Source organism: Pseudopodoces humilis, chromosome 2, assembly GCF_049639895.1.
Source record: "Pseudopodoces humilis isolate 2021_Gansu_Grassland_sample_001 chromosome 2, ASM4963989v1, whole genome shotgun sequence".
Lineage (NCBI taxonomy): Eukaryota > Metazoa > Chordata > Aves > Passeriformes > Paridae > Pseudopodoces > Pseudopodoces humilis.
The window spans coordinates 32,970,966-32,994,837 of NC_142201.1; the positions used below are offsets into that span (position 1 = coordinate 32,970,966).

The 23,872-nt window shown below is 39.3% G+C and overlaps 1 protein-coding gene across 3 annotated transcripts in view; it reads left to right on the forward strand.

Annotated features, from left to right (window-relative positions):
* The window catches only part of LOC102113412 (cohesin subunit SA-2-like), a 59,110-nt gene that overhangs the window by 29,283 nt on the left and 5,955 nt on the right, over positions 1–23,872 (forward strand). For all 3 annotated transcript variants that reach the window (XM_088051643.1, XM_014252209.2, XM_088051644.1), the window contains 17 exons: positions 1,758–1,865; positions 3,765–3,873; positions 4,728–4,845; positions 5,713–5,816; positions 6,246–6,338; positions 6,425–6,514; positions 7,495–7,698; positions 9,252–9,328; positions 10,259–10,346; positions 11,393–11,470; positions 13,185–13,277; positions 13,986–14,154; positions 16,636–16,781; positions 17,664–17,765; positions 19,078–19,232; positions 19,326–19,454; positions 23,300–23,490. In XM_088051643.1, the coding sequence (XP_087907769.1) occupies positions 1,758–1,865; positions 3,765–3,873; positions 4,728–4,845; positions 5,713–5,816; positions 6,246–6,338; positions 6,425–6,514; positions 7,495–7,698; positions 9,252–9,328; positions 10,259–10,346; positions 11,393–11,470; positions 13,185–13,277; positions 13,986–14,154; positions 16,636–16,781; positions 17,664–17,765; positions 19,078–19,232; positions 19,326–19,454; positions 23,300–23,490 (2,054 nt within the window). The remainder of the gene's footprint in view (positions 1–1,757; positions 1,866–3,764; positions 3,874–4,727; positions 4,846–5,712; positions 5,817–6,245; positions 6,339–6,424; positions 6,515–7,494; positions 7,699–9,251; positions 9,329–10,258; positions 10,347–11,392; positions 11,471–13,184; positions 13,278–13,985; positions 14,155–16,635; positions 16,782–17,663; positions 17,766–19,077; positions 19,233–19,325; positions 19,455–23,299; positions 23,491–23,872) is intronic.

Below are 23,872 nucleotides of genomic sequence, written 5' to 3' on the forward strand. Positions count from 1 at the left end.
ATATTCCAAGTTGTCCACTAATTTTGAAAAAAATATATATGGAGAAAAAATGACAAAGATATCTTCACGGAAACCAATGCTTTAAAAGAACTGAATAATAGATAGACATTAAAAAGAATGAAAGAAACTTTGTCAGACTGCTAGTTTTTTTTACTGTAAATCCCCCATAGCCTTTTATACTTATTATATCATGTCTGTTTATTCCTGTAAGTGCTCTTTGTTGTCATTCTTTGTTTTACTCTCACTTGTTAAACTTGTAGAAGTTTAATAAATTTGATCATTGATGGCTTCATGGGACACACCACTGCTTATTCATATACTCTAATGCACCATAAAACCATTTTACTTCTTTCATTTTTTTACTGTTTAACCAATAAACACATCTTTACTCTACTTTCCCAGTGCTGTAGATAGTAAAATGAGAGGCATAAATGTTTTCCTTTATGCTGGTTTCTTGATATGTATTCCTTTACACTTCTTATGTGTTCTATTACTGCAAATATGTGCTCAAGGTTATTGCATGTTTAAAGAGTCCACCAAAACCTGCCTTAAGTACATAAGGCAGCTTTTATTTCACATTATCCTGTGAGACTGGTACATCACTTTTGGAGACATACCATTAGCACTTTCATTTAAAGACCTTTTTAATGGATGCTCCAGTGATGTTCTCACCTAATGTGAGCTCACTTCTTTTTCAGTCAGGTTGGAGGATATTTTGGGGCTCTGTGACTTGTGAGGATGCTAAAGGATGTGATGGGGTTTGAGACAAATGGGCAAGCTTAGGAAGGACTGCCCATTTTTTTTTGACATCACTCTTAGCAAGAGAATAGCATGAATCCTCAGTTGTAGAGAGGGTGTTGGACCACAGCTGTAGATGGTTTTAAAGTGTTACTACTTGAGGATTGAATGCACTGATCAATAAAAACCCTTTCCTCTCACCTGGGTGTAGTAAGTGTAAGGATCTCATATGTTGCTCTTTCATTCTCTGAAGTAGCCTAGTCCAGTGACATTTTTGTGGCAGTAAGAAAGAGGTATTTGGAAACTGTAATTCTTTCTTTGGACTTCGCTGCTCTGGTATCTCTTGGGTTATTCAACCTTGATGCTTCAGTTTCTTTTTTGTAAATATTTGATATGAATACCATTTCTACCTCTCAGAAAGTGTTCTATGTTTACTAGTTGGCATGTGGTGTTATCAAGATATGTAGCTGAATGAAAAAAGTCATGACTTTGAATGTGTTTGTGCAGAGAGGTCACAGCCATAAATGTGCCATCAAGAATGTGTTTTGAATTCTTTTTACGTGGGACTCTACTGTAATAGAATATTAGTTTAAAAATACTGGAATAAATAACTTAAAAATAATTTGTACTGCAGAATGAAGGTTTCTTGTTTATTATCTTCTTTGGTGAACATCTAAGCATAAAGTAAAGGCATGATTTTCCTGTTTTATTACTATTGCTCTTTTTACCGTGATCACTGATCAACTGTAATTATACTTTAAATTAATGTTTGTGTTTATGCAGTGAGCCTGATTTGTCATGGCTTACACAGACCTCTGTTTCTCTACACAGTGAGTAAAAGAACGCTGCCAATTTTGTTTGAGAGCATTTTTAGAAATGCCCTACAAAAATTTACACATAGCTGTGTAAACAAGTTGCACGGTTATGGAGAATCAAGTCTAGTAAAAGCTGGACATAGCATTCATACTATTCTTTGCAGATAAACCTGGACTATAACTTCCGTTGTTATTTTTGCCTAGGAACTGTGAGGATGTGTTATCAGCTGAAGACTGTGAAATGTTATACCAGTTTGTTTATACCACTCACCGTCCACTTGCAGTAGCAGCTGGGGAATTCCTTTATAAAAGGTATCTCTGCCTGCCTACTTCTTGCATATTCTCATTTGTTTTGGAATGAAGGTGGATTTATTTAAGGGGGACATTAAGCATTAATTTTTCTGCTGAAAGTGTGTGCCATCTTTATTCTGGTGAATCAGAAGAGAAATGCTGTCTGGGGGTAATTGCATGTTTTCCTGCACAGGCCTGAAACAATAGGTGCGAGCAAGTCTAACATAGGGAATATGAAGTGCCAATGCCATGTTGAGAATGTGCCCTCTTTCTCTCTACTTTCTTTTCCTATTACTTTACTTCTTACAAGCTAATCTGTCACCTGGCATCTGCTGGGTTTTCATAGTTTGGTGATTAATCACAAAAACGGCCTCTTCTTCTCCCTTTGGAAGTTGCCTTATACATTGTAAAGGCTTTGAATAATGAGAGATGCAGCAGATTAAAAAGCCCTCCCAATTTGCTGTCAGGTTAATGAAATACAGGGTTTATCTTCCCCAGGAGTAACTAATAAATGGGCTTCTTATAACAATGGTTGCATGAAGTTGAACGGAGTTGGCATGCTAAAAAGGGAAGAGGCAATCTCTATGGCTGAGAGAAATAATCTTGACTTACAAAAAGGAATGAAAATAAAAATATTTAGGCAGGGATTTTGTGGGGAAACATTCAGAAATAATAATTGTGTTTCCACGCATATAGAATCTCCTCCAAGTTGTGTTTTCCCGTCTAACTAAAATGTTGGCATTCTGGAATTTGTGGAGCTAAGTCCAACAGAAAGACAAATTAAGAGAAATTTCTGTTTTGATGAGTCTGCTACTACATCTGCTAGACTTTGTCTTTTGTGTTGGTCCTAATATGCTCTCATAAATTAGATGTGTCTCCTCTCAGAACTCTGCTGCATTTTGCTACCAAAGTGATTGCCCTGATAACTTCACTTTTTCTACCCAGCTTGCCAGTGCCTTGTGGACACCTTGACCCTGTAAATCTCATCCTTGTTCTTGTTTGCCCAGGGCATCTCTCCAGCACTTTTTCCAGTGTAGAATGTTCATTTTGGTGTGATAAGAAATATTAGTGACACGCTTCTTTCCCTGGTTATACGTCTGAGTTTCAGTATAAATGCTTATGCTTTCCACCCCTGCTGCCCCTTCTATTTGGCTTGCACAAAATCTCCTCCATGTGTGCATATTTTAACTTAGGTTACTTAGCTGGCATAAATTATACCAGCAGAAGCTCTTCCGGAATGCACAAGCTTTTGCTGACATTTAGTACTGTGGTCCAGCTCTTAAATCCAAGCTGTTGGGGCCTTCCATTAATCTGCAGGGATGGCCTTCCTGTATTTATCTTGGGATTAGCACTTTTTGTGCATGGTGGAGTAATTTTGGATGAAGGGGGAAATGGAAGTCTCATACTGTGCTTCATACTTGAGACAGAAGAGGAAGAACAGATTTCCCACTGTATTTGTGACATTAATTGCCTCTTATAATTACAAGATACCGTGCTTTCCTTAAGAAGCTGCAGTTCCAAGATGCACTGTGATGTGAGTAGTGGTTGTGTAGTAATATCTCTGCTGTGTTGTTAAGGTTTAAATTTGGCCTAGAGCAAGACTCTTCAAGCACAAACAAATGCCTACCTTGTTGTATGATCAGTTCTGTGGAATCTGCATCCGTCATCCAGAAAGGTGGCAGGGTACCTGTGAAACTGTCAGAAATAGTCTCTGCATCCACAGGGATAGCGTATTTCTCATAATGGAAAACAGTCTTTTTTCCTTTCATCTTATAAAAAAGTCTAATGAGATTTGGGGTAAATAAGTAGACACTTAAGAAAGAGAAATACAGTCCTTGTGATCTTGACAGAATTAGTGTTACGTTGGTAAGAGTAAGGAGAATGTGGCAGAACTGGACTGATGTGCTTTTCTTTTGGCAGGCTTCTGAGTCGTGAGGGAGATAAAGAAGTTCAGCCCAAAGGAGGAGGAAAGTTTGGGGCGAGCACTGACCAACTGAAAAGATTAATACACTTTTTCCTGGAGAGTGAGGTGAGAGAACAGCCCCTGCAGTAAGCCTTTTAAATCCAGTGTTGCATATTAAATCAATTATCTTCTGCTTTTGAAAGCAATTTCTGTTGGTGAGCTCTGAAAGGTATGGTGTTTGAAATGTTTTTACTCTCTAGGTTAAGTTTTTAATGAAGCCATTTTTGTTCTGTTGTACTAAAACTAATTTAGTACTAAATGTGCTAATGGAGAGAATCAGTGCTGAGGCAGTTTCTGGAAACAATCTGAAAGACCAAGTGAGGGTTTTTTGGTACGTGTCCATGTCGTCCTGGAGGCAGATGTGGGTTGCTGTACCATGGCTCCATGCTGACCAAAAACTGTGGTTTTATTGAGACTTTTATCACCTTAAGTGCTGATAAACAGTTCATGGTTTAGCTTTTGCAGTGGTGCCTCTATCTGGCCAAAGTGTCTCAGGCATAGCAGTTTTGAATCTTTCTGCAAAGAATTGGATAGATGACTTGTTTCTAGTCCTGGATTTTTGGCTGTTATGATCAGCAATATAAAATAACACAGAATTTAGTTTCAGAGATTATTTAATTTAAATTTGTATTTGTATTTTAACTTATATTTAATTAAAATTAAATTTGTATAAAAAAAGAGAAAATTAAATATTTTTTGCCTGCTTTTCCTGCTTTTTCACCCCTTTCCTGCTTTGTATCAGATTGAAGATGTGGTGTTTAAATGTTGATTGGCCTTGAACTAAATATGTTGGAATACTGCATGTGAATATATGTGTGAATGACAGAGCTTTGTCATTGGATAAAGGGAGAGGAGCATATGAAGCTGTATTTCTTTGAGTGATGTATTGGCTTTTATAAGCTTGTGTTTTTAATCCCTAGCTACACAAACATGTTGCATACCTAGTAGACAGCTTGTGGGACTGGGCAGGCAAATTCCTGAAGGACTGGGAGTGCATGACCACTCTTCTATTAAAAAATGCTGAAGAAGCTGGAGAAGGTGGGTAAACAAAGAATTTAGTTTTGTCTGAATGAATCTCCCCATGCTATTTTTTGAAGCTTACCTTAGCTAGTTTAGGATCATTTCATATTGCAGTACCATTTGGTCCCAAACTGTGGTCCCCAAGTGTCACAAAGCAGATGCAACTCAGTGAACTGCTAGTGTAATATTTATATCAACATATTTGTTTTATTCAATATTCTGTATTTATGTAATGTTAGTTTAGAACCTGTGCAATAAATACTGGTATAATTAAGCCATAATGCTTATGTAGTGTACACTTTGTTTGTCCAAAACTTTAGAATCTAAAAGTATTAATAGATTGAAATGCAATTATTGTCAGGCTTTTATTCCTGCCTCAAAAGAAAATGAGTAATGTATTGAGTTCACTGACATCTAACCCTAGAGGGGTTTTTCTTGTAGAATTATTTTGAAGTGAGCTTAAATCTTTAAAGTCCCTTCCAACCCAAACCATTATATGATTCTATGAATAGTTATTGTAGTAGAACTGGAGTTAGTTGTGATTAAAATCAGTTCATAGACCCAGTGAGTTAGAGCATTTTGGTACTCAAAGAAGATTTATCCTAAATGAGACTAGTCAGTAGGAGACCTCATTAAAACAGCTGTGTTTTTGCAAGCCCAACTGCCCCAAAATCCAAATTAAGGGATTAATGGTACTCAGTAAATGTAGAAAATAACTTCCTTCAAATGAAGTCAAACACTCTCTAGCTGTTTATTTAGCAGCACTGCATCTCCTGTTCTTTAGTGTCCTTCCACAGTTCCTCAGGTAAATGAGTAGGCTTTACATCAGTTGTTGCTGCATCTGCACTTTTCTTTTGTGTGATGCTGAGACTGATTTACTTCCAGCACTGAGCGATGCCCAGGAAAGTGCTCTCATCGAAATCATCCTCGCAACAGTCAGAGAAGCAGCTGAAGGTCATCCTCCAGTGGGCAGAGGTGCAGCCAAAAAAGTCAGTGCATCTTAGTCTTATTTATTGTCCTGTCATCGCATTATCTTTGCCTTATGTACTTTGCCAGATAGCTTGTTCCCAGTTGCAGATGTATCTTAGGAAATAAAATAGCTTATTTTTCTGAAATGTTGCAATGTCTTTTCACCTCTAGATCTTACTTGAAGTGGATGTTGAAGGAGATGAGCATTAGAGGAGAGCCACTTGAAGCATGTTATTCACAAATGATGAGCATTTTATCCATGACATATAGCTGTTCAGCAATTTGCATCTAATTTAAGGTTAACAGAAAAAAAGCATCTGGTTTTCTTCATGGACAAGTGCCTCTATCTTAGCTTGATATGCTTGAGACAATGCAATATGAGTTAAGCTTGTAAGATTCCACTCACATCCCAGAGATTTTATAATTGAAACCAAATGCTTTATCTGCAGATTTTGTCAGTAAAAGAGAAGAAAATCCAATTGGAAGATTGTACCAAAATTACTGAACACTTTATTATGGTGCTTCCTCAGCTCTTGGCAAAGGTAACTTAACAGCTGCTCTCTGAATGCATGTTAAATATTTCATTAAAATTCCTGCAATGTACTCATATCCTGTTTTTTCTCTGCAGTATTCAACAGATGCACAAAAAGTGGCAAATCTTCTGCAGATTCCTCAGTATTACGATTTAGATGTTTACAGTACGGGTCATCTAGAGAAGGTGAATAGGAATTGGGGTAATCAGTTCATGTGGAATGTACTAAGTTTATGTCAGAATGTAGGGAGTTTAATGGGACTTGGAACAAGTAGAAAATTGTTGAAATACAATGAAATGGTCTCATACCTTAGGGAAAGTGGTCTTGTTCAGGCTTTTCTCTTTGATTTGGAGCTGCAAAGAAAAGCCTTAGTGGTTGTCAGTTCTGTTATGCTGTGTCTGGCCTAGGTGGGTAATGATTTGTGGTTTTGTGTGGTAGACCCAGCCCTGGGTTTTTTCATTCCTGGCTGGAGAGGGGGTGGGTTATGCCATGTGTCTTAAGTTGGTGTCTCCCAGGAGTTTACTACAGAATGGGTTTCATTCTCGATGAAGGCTGACTCCCAGCTGCTGGGGAGGGACAGTAACTGAAAGATAAGAATGGAGATAGTATATCTGCTGATGGGAAAGGGATGGTCAGAAATGGATAGATGAAATCCTCGAAATAGCTGAATGTATTCTTAAGCAGGGGTGTTTACAGGGAGGCAGTGGTAGGCAAACACTCTGAGGTTAATTTCAGCCCAAAACTTGAAGTGGAAGAAAGCAATTCAGTAGAGTGGCACAAGTTACCTCGTCCCACTACGAGTGAAGACCCGATCCAAAACATTCTCCATTGCTGAGGGAGACAACTTCCATTGTTTGAAGACAGACCTGTCCTTTGGGAAGGCATTTTTTATTCCCTATGTAGTGCTAGACATGTATTGCTAAAGTAGAACTTAGAGCAGTTGCTTCATTCTTTAGGAAGATCCAGAGTCATAATGATGGAAGAGAGCTATTAACACTGAAAAAAAAGTTGTGTCCTCTAATCCTACCTCTGTTTTCCTTAGACTGGCATTTGTTTCATCTTGTTTATATGACCCATAGGGATATGTGGGCCTAGTGAAGTGATTTAAAGCATAGGAGGATTTTTTGTATAATTTACCTATAAATACCCCTTTTATCATCTGCAGCATTTGGATGCTTTGCTGAGAGAAATAAAAGACATTGTGGCCAAACACTCTGACATGTCTGTCCTCGAGGCTTCCTCCAGGACTTACTATGTCCTGTGCCGTGAAGAAATTGCCATCTATAGTAAGGTGGATTGTGCTCGAACTCAAATGATAGATGAGTTGATGAAACAACTTAACCAGCTACTAGATTGCTTCTGGCAAAAGGTGAGTGTGACTCATTGAGGGGAAGCAGACTGTTCCCCTAGGAAAAAAAAGGAAAACAAAGAAAATTAAGGGGGATATGGAACTATTCTTTGCCTACCATTTCTGCTTGAAGGAGGCAGAACTCTAAAAGATGGGTTTGCACCTCTGAAAAGAATGGTTTTTCACATTTTAATGAAGCAGATACATTTTGGCAGTATATTTTGGCAGGAATAGAGTTGGGAAAATAATAAACAAGGTACCCCACACCACCAACAGGGCATTGTATGTCTTCTGGCAGGCTTTTATTGGATGCTGATGTTGTAAAATGTGTCAAGCCAAAAAGTCCCCTAACCTCATACTGAAATTATTTTGTTGATCTGTGCCACTGTGGGAGAATGTGTACTTGTGAGGGACAAAATAGCTACACCATATATTCTGGGCCCAAGGTCTGTGGTTGCTTTGTAGTTACTCCAGTACTGTGCTAAAGATACAATGTACAAAACCAGCTAGTGAGTGCTGTCAATCTACAGGTGACGAGGTTCTTCCCAAAAAGGTGCAATTCTGTAGTTCTCCATATTTGGCTGTACACAGGATGCCCTTTGTGCTGTCACTTTGGATGTAGGGAAAAAAAACAGCAAACAGCAGTCTGTAATGCAGATTGTATAGCTTTGAGGGTCTTTGAAATAATGACTTTCCCCTTGAAAGAGGACTGCAGTCTCCCTCAAAGCTTTTCATTAGTTCTAAAAAGCAGAAACAGCTGGTGGGGATATGAATAGCTTGCTGGCTGAGCTGAACAACAGAAGCCTGCAGTTGATCTGATCAACTGTGCCGTCATGAACAGGTGTCATGCCATGGTATGAGAGTTAACACTGGCAGGTTTTTATTGGACACAGGGATATTGCAAAATGTGTCAAGCCAAAAAATCCCCTAACCTCAGATTGGATTAATTTTATTGGTCTTAAATAGAGATCTATGTCAATGTGGGAGAATGTGTACTTATGAGAAACAAGATAAGTGCAAGACCAGGGATTCTTCGACTCCTCCGTAGTGTGATTTATATCTAAATAAAGAGATATTTCTCCTCCCTTCTAATTCCTGGTTGTATATTTTGTCCCTCAGAATCACATAGTATGCTTGTGGAAACTACAGCAATTGCATCTATGGGAAAGTATTTAATATATTTTTAGCTATCTTTGAATGTGGTCTGGCAGCTGGAAGCAAGGAAGGTCAGCACCATGTGAACACTTAGCTTTCCCGAGATCCTTAATGACTGTGTGAGGGACCATGTTAGACTAATTGCTACTTTTTACTCTGTGTTAGCAATACTGCAATCTAGGGAGGCTGCCATTGGTTTATTAATGACAGGAATTTTCCCTTATAGAAAATTTCTGTGCAGTTATATTGTTTTCTTTTGACTGTAGAGCAAGACATGAGTAGAGTGCTTAAAGGTAAAGGTTAAAGGAGGGCTGGAGGAGGGTGATCCAAGCTTGTGGGTTGGTTGGAAAGAGAGCACAGTAGTTGCCTTGGCCCACACTGGTTAATTCCTTTCTCTTTCCCAAACTTTCATGATTTAGGAAGGAGGATTTTGTACGGACACAGGAGAAATTTCCCGGATGCACTCTACTTTGGGAAGAGTAGCAGCTTTCCATAAGTGAGATAAAAGTTTATTTCCACAATTTATATTCCCATATACTTAAAGTGTCAACCTTACACATGCAAAGCGAGAATTTCTTCTTGGGTTTAGTGGGGTTTTTCACAAGAGAATGAAAAGGATCTCTATGACAGTTGCTGCAAGGTTTGGCTTCTTCTTACTAGAACTGTACTCTTGGATATGAAATTATTTTTGGACTCGTTACTGAGCATCAGCCCTAATGTGGCTGAGAAGTGTATGCTGCAGAATTGTGGTGCCTCTGTCCTAGCTGGATGTTTTTCCACAGCCTTACAATACTGACAATACTGGTGGTCAGTCTGAAGAGGGTATAGTGAATGCAGTCATTCTTTGCAGCAGGTGTAATCTGCTTTTTATTTTTAGTTTATCTGATCTTCTTTTGTTAAAATATGATTTCTCAAAACCTTGGTTCTCCAGAGATTGGTAAATTGTTGTGCAAGATAGTTAGGGGAATTGGGCCTTCTTCTCAATGTGTTTTTTTACCTGTCCAGCATGCTGGGGCTGTCTGGTTTTGCAAAGAGGAGTCTAATGTTGAGTTGAGAATACTCAAGACTGTTAAAAACAGTCTTTTAGAGTTGTCTGAGGAAATTGTTCTTTAGACCTTTTTGGGCACTTAAAGGAGCATACATAAAGTATAGCAAGAGATACAGAACTCAAGCTTCTTTTCCCTCTCTTTATAACACTGCAGTTTTGTGGTAGGAATGCAGATTGTAAAGCTATAGTCTAAAGCTTGCAGTGTTACATGATGAAAACTTAATTTTTCCTCCTTATAATTAACATTTAGTTGTTTAATGGTATTGCTATACATGTGCAATTAGCAGAAAAGCAAAAATAGGATAGATTTAACTTGTTTGATCAGGTGAGTCTTCATTTCTTGCTTAGTGTATCATTGTTATTTATTTTCACCTGCAGTGCCCATGATCTCACCAAGTGGAATCTGTATGACAAGACATTAAGGTTCCTGGTGTTTGAAATGGAACATGGCAGTTTGCCTGTTCTGGTGAGTAGTTAATATTTAACATTGAAAAACTTTTTTTTTTCTTTTTTATGAAAGCGCAATTAAATACAAAGTATTAAAAAATCTTGTATTTCAATGTTCTATGAGACAGGAAGATACTGTGTCCATTTCTCAATCTGGAAAACTGAGGCTGTCTTTGATGTGATAATGTGATGTGATAATGTGATTGGAATCTCTAAATTCATTCCTTTATATTAATTAATTTTTTGAGATTTTTCAGAACTGTGATAATCATCTGACATCTGGATTGATCCTTTGTCATGTTCATTACTTCCAATGATTGCACAGTCTCAGTTTCAGTACATATGAAATTGTTGGGACCCTGAGGAACCCTTTTTAGATTGCATGTAACCAGAAATTGGAATACTTTGGATCTGGTGCTTACATGTTGACTCTTGCAGTGTTTTATAATTACCAGTTGTCTCAACTGCAGCCTTTTGGTTACCTGGTTGCCTCACCTCAAACATTGTGCAAAGATGGAGTTGTGTATTCTAGGATTGCAAGGTGAAATACTTCAGCAGTTATGAATGCTAACCAGCCCCATTTGCAGGAGAGAACTTGGGGGGTTTTTTGGCAAGGGTTGAAGTTTAGTTGAGTAGAGAGAGCCTGCAGCCAGTGGGTAGAGGTGGACTCCTTTAGATGGAACATCGAAGCACCAAGGTTTGGCTCCTGCTCTGAACTGGCCTCTGGAGAAGCCTGCCTTTCATCAAAGGCTTCAAAGAAATCCCAAAGAGCTCCCAAGCTAAAGTGAGCCTCTGGGAACACGCTTTTTGATATGTGGATTGCTTTCCCTTGAACTCATCAAGATGTCAGTTCTGCAGAAGCAGCACCTTAGTAATGAAGTTTCTCAGGGGGCAGTATTTTGCTTGTATGTAAACCTGTTAAATTTATTTTAAGGCTTTAAATACAACTGGGAAGTATTCATGCAAGCAGCATGCAGAATGTCAGGCTTGAACGCCTTGTTTAGTCCTACACTTTTGGCTGCTGAGCCTCTCATGTAAATAAAGGACATGTGTTTTTCTTTGCAGATTATCCTACCAGCTCTCCAGTGCACATATTTTTCTCTCTTGTGGCAACTAGCTGCAGTTTCGGAAAATTCTCCCAAGGTTGGTTGCTGATGTAATTTTGAAACCCGGAGTTGTGCTTATAGAAATTGAAACTAATTCTTCAGTTCTGAGATTTGTTGAAAAAGCAAGTTTATAAGAATATAGTTTGTCTATTTTCATAAAGAAACCAAATTGAATTGAGACATTTTCTCTCTATCTTCTCCTCCTTTTTTTTTCTTTTAAACTGTGTGTGCTTTTTCATTCTGCAGGAACAATGGTTCACTGCTATTTTTACTGCAAAACATGTGCATCAAATTCCTAAGGCTTGATGGAGATAAGGAACTTGTCTCACTGCCAAAGAGTTTGTTGTTTTTTTGTTTTAAGCAACAAAGAATATTCAATGAAAACTCCAGGACATTCTGTAGCTTTGTTTCTTTTTCTATTTTCTTGATTTACCTACATACATTTTCTGTCAGAAAGGTCAATGAAAGTGGTAATTTTCTCATCGGTTGACCATTTACTTTCGTAATTTATAAAGTACCAAGCTCTAGCAGGTATTTGAGAAGAAAGTCTAGCTTAAGACACCAGAAAAGAAAACTCTTTTATGTTTTGTTTCATATGTGAATGTGTACCCTGTGGGGCTCCTCTTCATGATGATTTCTGACTTCACTGAGCGCTGCTTTGTCATTCTGTCCCCTTCCCTGGTGCTCCCGTGCATACAGGACAGGGCGCTGACACGGACATTTGTGTGAGAAATGCTAGCTGCTAGATTACCCACTTGGCCAGTGATTCACTGTCTATTCCCGTCCCATTCCATTCCTGTGTGGATGTCCACATCTCTCACTGCTCTAATGTGTTCTGCCTTTCACTCCAGACACGGATAGCTCGACTTGGTTATGGGGCAGCACATTTTTTAATTTGGCCTTTCATATGGGAGCAGATTTTGATTGGAAGCAGATGTGACAGCCCACTCTGCAAGGCCAAATCTGGATGTTGGCAAATAGAGAAGTTCCAAGAGCAGAAAAACAATATTTCATGGGCAGCAGGTCTGTTATTTCACCCTTGCTCCTCCCCTAGCAGTGTTAAGGCAGTGTATTGTCCCTCACCTGGTTCTTCTCAGCATGTCCTGGGATGGATCCCTTTATAAATGTAGAGCTGCATAGCATGAAATCTGGCTCTCTTGTAATGGCATTCCTTTAACACTGATGGCTCACAGCTCAGTGCAGTGCAGCTGGGACCTGGTGGAGGATCAGAAAGTGTTTTGGATGGTTGTGAGCAAACCAAATAGTCTCCCATGCTGGATTCATCTTAAAGAGTGGTGTCTTAAGTTTCTGAGTGCCAAAGTTAAACTCTATTCCCTTTGTAGTCATTAGGGGAGGAAGGGGAAAACCAACTCCAGAAGGCAGTGCACATTGAATATTAGTTGGGATGGACCAGAGGTTTTTATGACTCTGCTTCCATTGTTATCACTGCTTTATACAGATAAGATGAAGTGAATAAGAGAATACATGCTGCCCTCCCTACAGATGGAGAAACAAAGAGTTTGTGACTTGCTTAATTCCACTGGTCTCAGCAACTGTGGCAGATGCAGTTGTTCATAGCTAGTAAGCTGTTCTGTGAAATGCCAGCTTCTTTCATCATGTCATCAGCTGTGCTATCTTAAATGAATAATATGAGTGGAAGAAAGATTCAACTGTTGTTTGTCCTGTAATTCTCTGTTGAATCATAGTCTCTAACATACTGGTTCTTTTGTTTTTCCTAAATGGGTTTTTAGGAGACTCTTATTCCACTAAGAAGGGAACTGAGACGTTTCAGTCAGATTTGCACGTACTTCCTCCACCATAAGGAAAAAGATGTAAGAGAAAAGGTTTGTGTTTTTCTATCACTTAATGAGCATTTGTGCTCAGATGTCCTTTTAAATGCCTGCCTTTTTTTTCATACTTTCATGTGTTTCATTCTATTAAATTTTTGCCATGTTTTTGTCTCTTAGCAGAGAAATAACACATAAAACCCCCAGTATTCAACTATTTATTTTAAATAAAAACCAAAGTTATGCTAATTAAAATGCTACAAGTCAGTGCTTTAGTCAAGCATAGATTTGTGTCTGCACGAGTCCATCTGCAAAATCAAGGCCTCAGTCTGAATGAAAATCATTGTGTTTTCTGATTAGACCTATCAGTGTACTGGTTGGTATCATTGCTTCATTAATGTTTTGCTATGAATATTACTTAAAGAAATGGAGAAATTGTCCAGTGGTTCATGTGTTAAAAGAGGGGTATTTCAACATAATACAGCTCTTCTTCTTGCCCATGGAACCTTGAAAATCTTTAGGTGGTATTCATGTGTGATACTTGTATACACTGCATCTTAACGTACAAGTTTTTTAAGGATTTAGCTGGGGCATTTTACCACAGTGGTAAAATTTTACCGTACGGTGAGGTAAAGAGAAATCTTCAGTTTGCAAGGAAGAAGTAGGATGGAAACTTGATTTTGTGTGATGGAAAGGCAAAGTGGAATTGGCACAAAAAGTAACATGGTCTCCAAATGTTTCTTTGGCTTTATTTGATTGGTACAGGCCTTCATGATACTCTGTGACTGGTTGCTGATTTTGAGTCACCTGGATTCAAATAATAATGAAGAAGCAGTGGGACTCCTAGGATATCTTCCTAATACACCACTTCAGGAAAAGCTGTTTTCGTTTATACAGGAACATGTTTTTGTGGATGAAGAAGAGGAAAAAAAAGGTTAGACATCTTCATCACTGGAGAAACAATCTATCATTCTTGTTACCATTTTTCACCTGCAGTGAATGTATTGGGGAAAAGGGCTGGCCTTTCTTTTGTTATTGTTGTTTTGTGAGTTGCTTTGGTTTTTTTTCTGGTTGGGCCCCTTTACAAACAAAAAACCATGTAATTCTTTGATCTGTACTTAACTGGATTAACCACAGGATACAGATGCAAATTTACCTGTATGATGAAAAGAGCTGAAGTAAAGCAGGGCTGGGTGAGTAAAAGTGTTTGGTGGACTGAATTCCATGGTTCAGATGATGGTGTTGGAGGAAGGAAGGCTTTGCAGTGTTGCAGTGTGTCAGTGCATGGACCCTGCTAAGCCATCAGAGTAAAAAGCAAGTGGATTTTGATTTTGGGGCTGTGGGGGAGATTTCACAGAAATATAGACTGGTTTGGGTTGGAAGGGACCTTAATGATCATGCAGTTCCAAACAATTCTGCCATGGACGTGCCACTAGATCAGGTTGCCCATCCAGCCTGGTCTTGAACATGGAATGAGGCATCCACATTGCAAAGTGTCTCACCACCACCACAGTCAAGAATCTTCCTTATGTCTAAGAAATAAATCTGCCCTCTGTCAGTTTAAAACCATTCCCCATTGTATCACTACATGCTGTTGTAAGAAGTTCCTTTCCACCTCTCTTGTTGGCCCTGTTTAGGTACTTGAAGGTGTTGCAAGGTCTTCCCAGAACCTTCCCTTCTCCAGGTGGAAGAACTCCAACTCTCTCAACTTGTTTTCATAGGCAAGGTGCTCCAGCCCTCAGAGCATCTTCATGACCTTCCTCTCCACTCCATACTCCAGAAGGTCCACATCCTTCTTTATGTTTGGGGCACTGGAGCTGGGCACAGCACTCCAGCTGGGGTCTCACCAGAGCAGAGCAGAGGAGCAGAATCACCAACCTTGCCCTGCTGGCCACACTGCTTTGGATGCAGCCCAGGACACAGTTGGCTTTTTAGACTGTGAGCACACATTGTTGTGTCTTGCTGAGCTTCTCATCAGCCAACACCTCCAAGTCCTTTTCCTCAGGGCTGCTCTCAATCCAGTGGGAAATAATATTTCTATTATAAAATACTGCCTTTTTTCAAACACATTTGGATGCTCTATTGAGGTTGTAATTACAAAGGCTGGTTTCTTTTGGGAGTGTTTTGAAAATAGATTGTTCATTGTGGTTCTGAGGACAAGTTCAAGTGCCATGCTTTGAAAAAACATGCATTGTTCTAGATCTCTCTGTCTAAGTCTTGTCCTTCAGCTATTCAGATGCAGTTTTGGGCACCAGACTTCCTTGATCATGGTGCATATGCAAGAACCACTGATGGGCAACATTGCATGGCCAAAATTATAACAGAGAGATAGTGAGAGCATCTGAATTAGTAAAGATACAGTTGAAAAGATTGCACAAGTAGGTTGTAGGGAGTTACTGAAGCAGGTTATGTTTCAGGTTGTTTATGTTATGTATCTGAAACTGATAAAATTTATCCTGCTTTGGGTTAGATGGCCTGAGATCTGTTTTCAAACCTTTATTCTGTGATGCCTTCAATTTCTCAGTTCTCCCCACAAAGGATCCCTGTCATCCTATTGCAGATTCGTTCCTGAACAAGTGATTTTGTGATGCAAGATGTGCTTTTCTGTGTGCACAACTGGCAGCTGTTTCATTCCATTTTAAACTTTAACTTTCACGTACTTCTGATCAGTCATTTGCCTTATGTTTGTTTCCAGACCCAGTCTACATCAAAATTATGGGTCAGAGACTGAAGTCTTTTGGTAGTTGATAACTTGCATGTGCAGCAGAAAAGAGAGTGTCTTGGCTCTTGTGCTGCAAGAAACTCTCCCCAAGCACCTTTGTAGCACTGTTGGAATAGTCTTGAGTGTATCTGCTTCCCATGAGTTATCCAGCTAGTAACTAACTCAAGTTCCAGACACTTAATGTGTTCTTAATGCTATTAAGTGACTTTTCTTCCTTTCAGTCTTGTTAAGCATTTGGGGAATTTCATTGGAACTGTTGCTGACTGTGTGTGACTTCTGTAGGGTTTCAAATGAGTTATGTACTACTTTTCTACCATCTGTTTTATTCCAGGAAAAAAACGTGGTTGCAGTTTTTCTGGTCCTTTCCATTTGGTGTGTTGGTGTCTTTTATTCTACTTGCTGGTTCAGTTCTGTAGCTGTGAGCAGTGTTGTACTTGGGGATTCTGACTAGTAGAAATGCCAAAGTCCTATGAAGATCAGAGAAGGAGACTGTAGAAGAAGACTGTTTTCACTGTTATCAGCTGCAGCTTTGAAATGGGAATAAACCTGTGTTTTCTGATATACACAGGAATGAGTGCTGGCATCTGTTACTGAACAGCTGAGTCTGTGCTATTTAGGTGAAAGTTGGTCATTTAAACTGAGATACCTTGACTAAAGTAATAGAACAAAGCTTCAATGCTTTTGTTTCCCTAGATCTGACAGAAGAGGGAAAGGATGAAACTTGCAAACTTGATGATTTGCACAAAAAGCGGAGTCTTCTGGCAGCATATTGCAAGTTAATAGTGTATAATGTGGTAGAGATGACTGCAGCCGCTGAGATCTATAAGTATTATGTGAAGGTAATGTTTTAGATAAGGTTGTTTTTCCTATCAGTGCATTTTAGTTTTTGAAAGTGTCTCCAGTGCTTGTGAAAGGTAGGGTGTTAATAGTGTTATGGCTTAGAGTCCTGGAATAATCACAAAAGGGCTGTAAAATCAAGAAGGAATAGGGTGGATCTCCTCTCTTGGTTCCAGAAAGGTACCTCACTGCAGACAAAGCAACTGGAAATTGAGGAGAGGACATGTCTGTCTGGACATTTGCTCCTCAGCTTCTCCAGAAAGGTCACTGCAGAGCAGCAATTTATGGCTGGAGGGTGATTCATCTATTAAGGTTCTCACACTGAAGTGGTCAGCTTAATTCATACAGCTCACACAGTGCATATGCAGGTGCCTGCATTTCACATGAGTCCCAGGGTTTAGATGACCAGGGTTTAGTGGAGCATAAACCACTCTGAAGGGGGTTTCAGGAGGGCCAAGAACATCAGAGTGGGCAGTTTCCTTGAGTCAACTGACAGAACTTTGGAAATACTTGAATATGAATCTTGTTCTTTGCTTCATTGGCAAGCACTGGTAAAGTACAGAAAAATCTGCTTTTCTCCTGATGAGGCTTTGCTCTCTTTAATGAATTACAATTAATTATGAATTAAGAATTGACAATCCATTAGTTGTTAATACTTAACAATTTCAGTGTAACTTTGATCCTCACATTACTCTTAAAGGAGCATACCATTGCTTTACATACAGAATATTAGAAAAGATCCAGTTTTCATCTTTTAACTTGCATGTTCTGCTATCGGGAGTGTTGTAGGAACTTCTTGTCACTTGAACAGTCATGTGGTTTGTGTACTCCCAGTACTAAAGAAGGGGAATGATAACTCTTAAATGTTTCATTGCTGTTAATAGACCTACAGTGATTTTGGAGACATAATTAAAGAAACGTTAAGCAAGATGAGATACAATAACAAAATTCAGAGTGCCAAGACGCTGATTCTCTGTCTGCAGCAGGTAAGGTTAACATTAAAGCAAGAGGCTGGGGGCTCTTATATAGCTGTATTCACAGTGAAGATTTTTACCTCCCATGCTATAATTATTCAAAATCATTAGGAAACCTAGTGACAGAAATTACTTCCTTTCTTGCATTTTCTGTATGTATATTGTTTTTCCATGTCATAATTAAAACTCCTTTCAAATCATTACATCTATTTTAAAAGGTGCTTTTGTCCATGATCTTTCGGTCATGTTTTTAATCTTCAAGTGCATAGTATGTTAGAACTGATGTGAGATTATGAAGTGTTTCTTGGGGCACGGTGTCTCCTAAGTTTAACAGATGTTAAGGATATTATGCTGTGTTTTATGGACTACCTTAATTCCTTCTGAATTTGAGGAACCCTTGATGTGCCTATGTCTGGTCAGCTCCAACCCCCCTGTATTTGCATTTTTTTTTTTTTTTTTTTTCTGGAGGAAAATGGGTTACAGCTCTTCTGAAGGGTCTCAGTTGCTGGGGCTTGCAGCTGCTGACTGATAGCCAGTTAGCTATTTTAGCAGCTGCTTTTGCCAGCTCTGCCCATGGCCAGAGCTGCTTCTAGCCTGGAGTCCTCCTGTAATCCAGAGAGCAGGCTCCTCCCGGAGATACTGACACATGAGCTTTGCTCATTTCACACACACTGCCGGGGGCTTAGATCTGTGAACCAACCCTTGAAATCTGAGCTTAGATGAGTCTAAGCAGCATTTGGCTACATATATTCTGCTGACTTAGTCAGGACTTTGTGTTTAGGTATCACATAGACAACAGGCCCTTTTTGGCCTTTGCTTGACCTTGAAAGTTAACAGGTTGATGAGAATAAGCTAGTTCCATATTCTATCAGAAAAAAACCCCAAAGCACAGTTAATTGAGCTCAAGATGCGCTTTTGACCTACTCTTATCTCCAAAATTCGTCTATGGTGCTGCCAAACTTGCTGCTTTGTATCTGCACTGTGCTACTCTAAAAGCATCTCAGGCAAATTAGGCCTCTGGGGCTTGGTTCAGAAGACCCAAGGGGAGATGAGATCAATGGGACCATCATTGTCAGGAATCAGTTCTCTGTTTATGCACATAATTTTTTATTTTTCTTTTTTGATTTGTGCCTGTCTTACGAGCGCAGCAGTGTCCTTTGTGTCAGTTCCTCATCATTGTTCCATTTAGTGCTTCAGAAGCACATGATTTACCTGCTCTTCTGTGAGGCTTCTGTCTGTGTGAGGTGACTGTTGCTTGCTGTGCCTGTCTCTCTGTCTGACTGTAGGATTACCTGTGTTTGCTTATCTGAGACTTCTCTTGCAGCTGTTTCAGACACATGCAGAAAGCCAAGACAGCAATAGTGGTGTGGACTTCTCCTCTCCTTCCTTTGCAAACATCAAAGAACTTGCTCGTCGCTTTTCACTAACATTTGGTTGGGACCAAGTGAAATCTAGAGAATCTATAGCCATGATACACAAGTATGTGCCATGTAACATCATGTTGTCCGTGGTCATTGCTTTTGGTAGTTGTCTGTTTTATTACTCTGTTCTTTTCTGTTTTTCTTTCAATAGGGAAGGGATTGAATTTGCTTTTCAAGGAGCGACTGGAGTCGATGGAAAATGCTTGCCTCCTAACTTGAGCTTTCTGGTAATCATCAGTGAATTTTCCAACAAGCTGCTAAAGCCAGACAAAAGACTAGTGTAAGTTAAGGTCTTGTACACCAACATACACCACTTGTGATTTCTGTCTCCTTGTACAAAGGACACTTGAACTTCAGTGTGGCTGAGCTTGCTCAAGGGCTCCTCAGAGAAAATCTGAAATCAGTCTATGCCTCAGGCTGTTAGTTTGACACACTTGTTGAATTTTGTAGTAGTAGTTATTTTACACTGTATGTGCAGTAAGCATTCTAGATTTTTCTTACACATATTTGTGGCCACATATGGCAATTCTTCTAAGGGAAAGGCTGTTAATTTGGTGGAAGAGATTTGTGACTTGACTGGTTAGTGGAGTGGCAGGAATACTTTTCTGAACAGAAAAGTAAATCAAAAGATTGTGGAAGAAATAATGTACAGATCATTATTTTGTAATTACCTATTTCCATAGCTTCAAGCCTCAGTTATGTAGATTCCATGAATATAATTGGGAGATAAATATATGTGACACTCTCTATAATACAGATATTTAAATCCAAGAATTTACTATTTACACAGTAAATCCAGTGGATCCATGTTTTACAGTGGTTTAAATATTTACATTTAATACTATAGGAGTGGTAGTTTTCTTTTGGCATCAGTGGAGTATTATGCACCTGAATGGAGAGGTGTATGAGTATGTATCTCACTCCCTTCTTCACCTGCCTCAGCTCTGATCTTTTTTGAGACAGAAGTAACATTCTTACTTCTGTTCGACTTTTAGCATTACTTCCTTAGTCAGGCTGTTCATTTTGGAACTGGATCTCTGCACTTCAGTATTGTAGTTACAGATACTGTAAAAAACCAGTATTTCCATTTTTCTGAAAACATGTTTGAAGACTTGGGACAGTAAGGCACATCTGCCTTTTTACATTTCTGAACAAATCACTCCAGTACACAAGAAGAAAGGAAGTCAGCAGAAATGGGCAGTCACATCTTTCTGAGCTCTATGTAACTTGCTTCTTCCTGTGTCACTTTGTCTGAAATTGGAGGATAATTTCCATGGGAATCATCAACTGGGTTTTATGTAACATGGGTCAAGAATAGTAAAATGTCTATTTTCTTGTACTTCACATGACACAATTTATTAATGATTGCCATCAACACAGACAATTAATTTGAAAAAAGTGATTCAAAGCTGGAATGCAAAATGCAGAAGAAAAATAGTCAACACACACAGATTACAGACCCTGAGAAACCTAAAGTGGATAATCTATGGGTACGGATAATTTAATTTGCTATTCTTGCATTTTTCTCAGATGAGAATCTTTGAGATCTGCTACTAAAATTTGTTTTCATAGAATTCATAGGACCTCAAGGATCATCTAGTCCCAACCCCGCTGCCACAGGGAGGAACACTTTCTACTAGACCAGGTTGCTCAAAGCCTCATCCAGCCTGGCCTTGAACACTTCCAGGGATGGGGAGTCCAGAACTGCTCTGAGCAAGGCTGTTCCAGTGCCTCACCATGGTCACAATCAAGAATTTCTTCCTAATACCTAATCTAAGCTCACGCTCAGTTTAAAGCCATTTAAAGCCTTGTTCTATCACTACATGCCCTTAATAGAAAGCCCCCCTTGTCAGCCAGCTCTCTTGTCAGCTCCATTTAGGTACTAGAAGGTGCTCTAAGTCCTCTCCAGAGTCTCCTCTTCTCCAGGCTGAATAATCCCAACTCCCTCAGGCTGTCTTCATAGGGGAACTGCTCCAGGCCCCAGTTTGGACAGTTTCTGTATGACCCTGTCTATGTTGTCTGTATTTTAAAGAGTTGTAAGTATCTGTGGTGACACCCATGCAATAAGTAGTTTTCTGTTAAACCATCCTTGAAAAACTGTCATTTCATTTACCTTTTGGGAATAGTTTTTAATTAAACAAGAGGAAGCTATTTAATTGTTGATGTGTCAGATCAAAGCTAAATCCTGATTTTTTTCCTGGGACTGTATTAAACCCCGTGATCAGAGGATATATTCTGGAAGTATATTCCTGAATGTATCACTTATACTTGATACATTCGGGTAGGGTTATTCATGGAAAAGTTTTGTGGGAAATAACAGAACCTAGTAGGGAATGCACTTGACTTCAGATCTTACTGCTTTGGGCCTTCCCTGTCCTGCTGGGAACAAATGGGAAACAATAAAATTCACTAGAAGGGAAATTGTAATTTATCCACAAGTACTTTCATACTATGTTTCTGGAATAACAGTTTCTATTCTGGGAGGCCTGAAGTGCCTTGCAGAGGCTGGAGATTATATTTCCTCTTAGAAATATTTAGGTTTAGCTCCATCATAAATTATTGGATGGAATGTTTTAGGTCAACATTAACTTTGAGAAACAAACATCTGGTTATTTTCATTTTTCTTATTAATCGTGGGATTGATGTCTAGGTCTGTATGCTAACATATGTGAATGTACCTGTAACAGATGAGATACAGAATATGGGCATTTGTTAGAAAGGACTATATTTCAACACCATCAAAGTATATGGACTTTAACCCTCTCCCCTGTAATTGCCCAGGCTGCAGCAGTAAAATACCTGGCTTGTCAATTGCTCTGTGCCACAAAATGCACACAAGAAATGAATTGCTGAATAGCAAGCAGCCTGAAGGGCCTGATTCCTGAATCAATAGGACTCTTTCCATTGACATTGATAGCAGTTGGATTAGACCCTGAAACTGTAGTTACAATATGTGCTTGTTTGAAACCAACAAATTCCATTACCAGGGTTTCTTGATCCCTGGGGCCCCCAGAGTCCAGGACTCTAATTGTTTTGGAGTCGGTGCTTACCCTGACCTCTCAGCACTGGTTTTCTTGTTTTGCAAAGCAAATGAAACGTCTGATATTTTCCAGGCCACTCTCCTAAAAAAAATGTTGCACAGGCTGGCGTTAAAACTGCCACTTCTGGTATTTGCTAAGGTGGGGTCTGTTTTAACAACACTGGGCTTGATTTTAAAGTGATGAACTGTAGCTGAAATGTGGTGAATATCCAGTTTCTAATCCTGAGTCAGACTTTGGTTTTCTTCTTATTGTTACTAAGTAGGAATGCATCAGAAAAACTTTGTTGGAAATGTCGTGTTTTTCAAATAGAGTGTTTCAAGAAGGCTTTTTTGCTTCAGGAAAGGTGATAGCTTCACCTGACATTCAGGAAGTCCCAGTGTCAAGTCTCTGGACTGAATCAGACAGAACAGGGATTTCAGACAATGTTTCCCACATCCCATGTGTTGTCACAACTGCAGAGCTTCTGCAACTGCAACTGCAGAGCTTCTGCAACTGTTTCTTCCAGGCACTTGACATTTTAGTGAGAGAAATGAATTTGAGCTGGTAATAGAGAAAAATGATTTAATTGGTTGTTCTTGTTTTTAATTTTGACAGAACAGGCATTCATGGTGTAAAACCCCCATTGCCTGACCTGTACTGTTTCCTGTACTACTGAATCATAGGGAGCATATCTTGCCTGGGATCTCCTTTGTGTTGCAGTCCACGAGGCAGAAAAGGTCACCAGAAGAGCTGAATCCTCAAAGAATTCTGCTATGTTCAGGTTGCTACTAGCAGCAGCAATTGGCAGACTTTCCCTGCACACAAAACTATAAAATCTGATGTAATTTTGTAATTTCTGTGGATATTGTCTTGTTTCTAGTGCTAAAAACTACCTAACTAATGCCCACAAAATGCTGAATTTTTTTTAGCTTTGAAGACATTTTCATTTGAAATAGGTATTTCAGAGAAAAACAGTGCCCTCTCTTCAACAGTTCTCTTTGCACCTTTGGAGAGTAAAGTGCCAATCCTTTCTTGCAATACCTGCCCCTGATATTGAAGGGAAGGACAGTGAGTTTCCTCATGTTTGCTTTTGTTTTTGTCCCAGGTACAGTTACTTACAGAGGTACATAACAGAGCCACTGCCCTGCAGAGGAGATGAATGGCAGCCCTTGGTCTGGTACAGAAACTCTTTATTGGCAAACGAAGATGAGGAGAGCTCTGTCCTTGGCAGTTTGGGAGGGTGGCCCCCCATGGGCTCATCTAAGACATCTTCTTTTAAAAGGAAACTGTCTAATGGTATGAAAACTTCCCAGTTCTTGATCAGCTATATTTTCTTTGTCTGTCTGTCTGGCAAAACTGCTGTATTTGCTGTTTTGCTTTGCTGTAGCAAATTTGCATATGCTAAAATTTATTTCATGCTTTGCATTAGCAGTACACAACTATGATGTGCTGGATGTTGTGGACTTCCCAGTTTGAACTGTGGTTTTTGCCTTCAGCTTTGTTGTTGTTAAAGGTCCCTTGATCACTCAATAGCAGTAAGGTTGTACTGAGGACTCCAAGTGAAGAGATTTCAAGATTGTCTGAATTGTGCTGTGTACTAATATCTAGCATTTGTCTGAGCGACTGAGACTGGTTGATTGCTTTTAATTGTTAACTTCAGGGCATTGTTGCTTTAGGC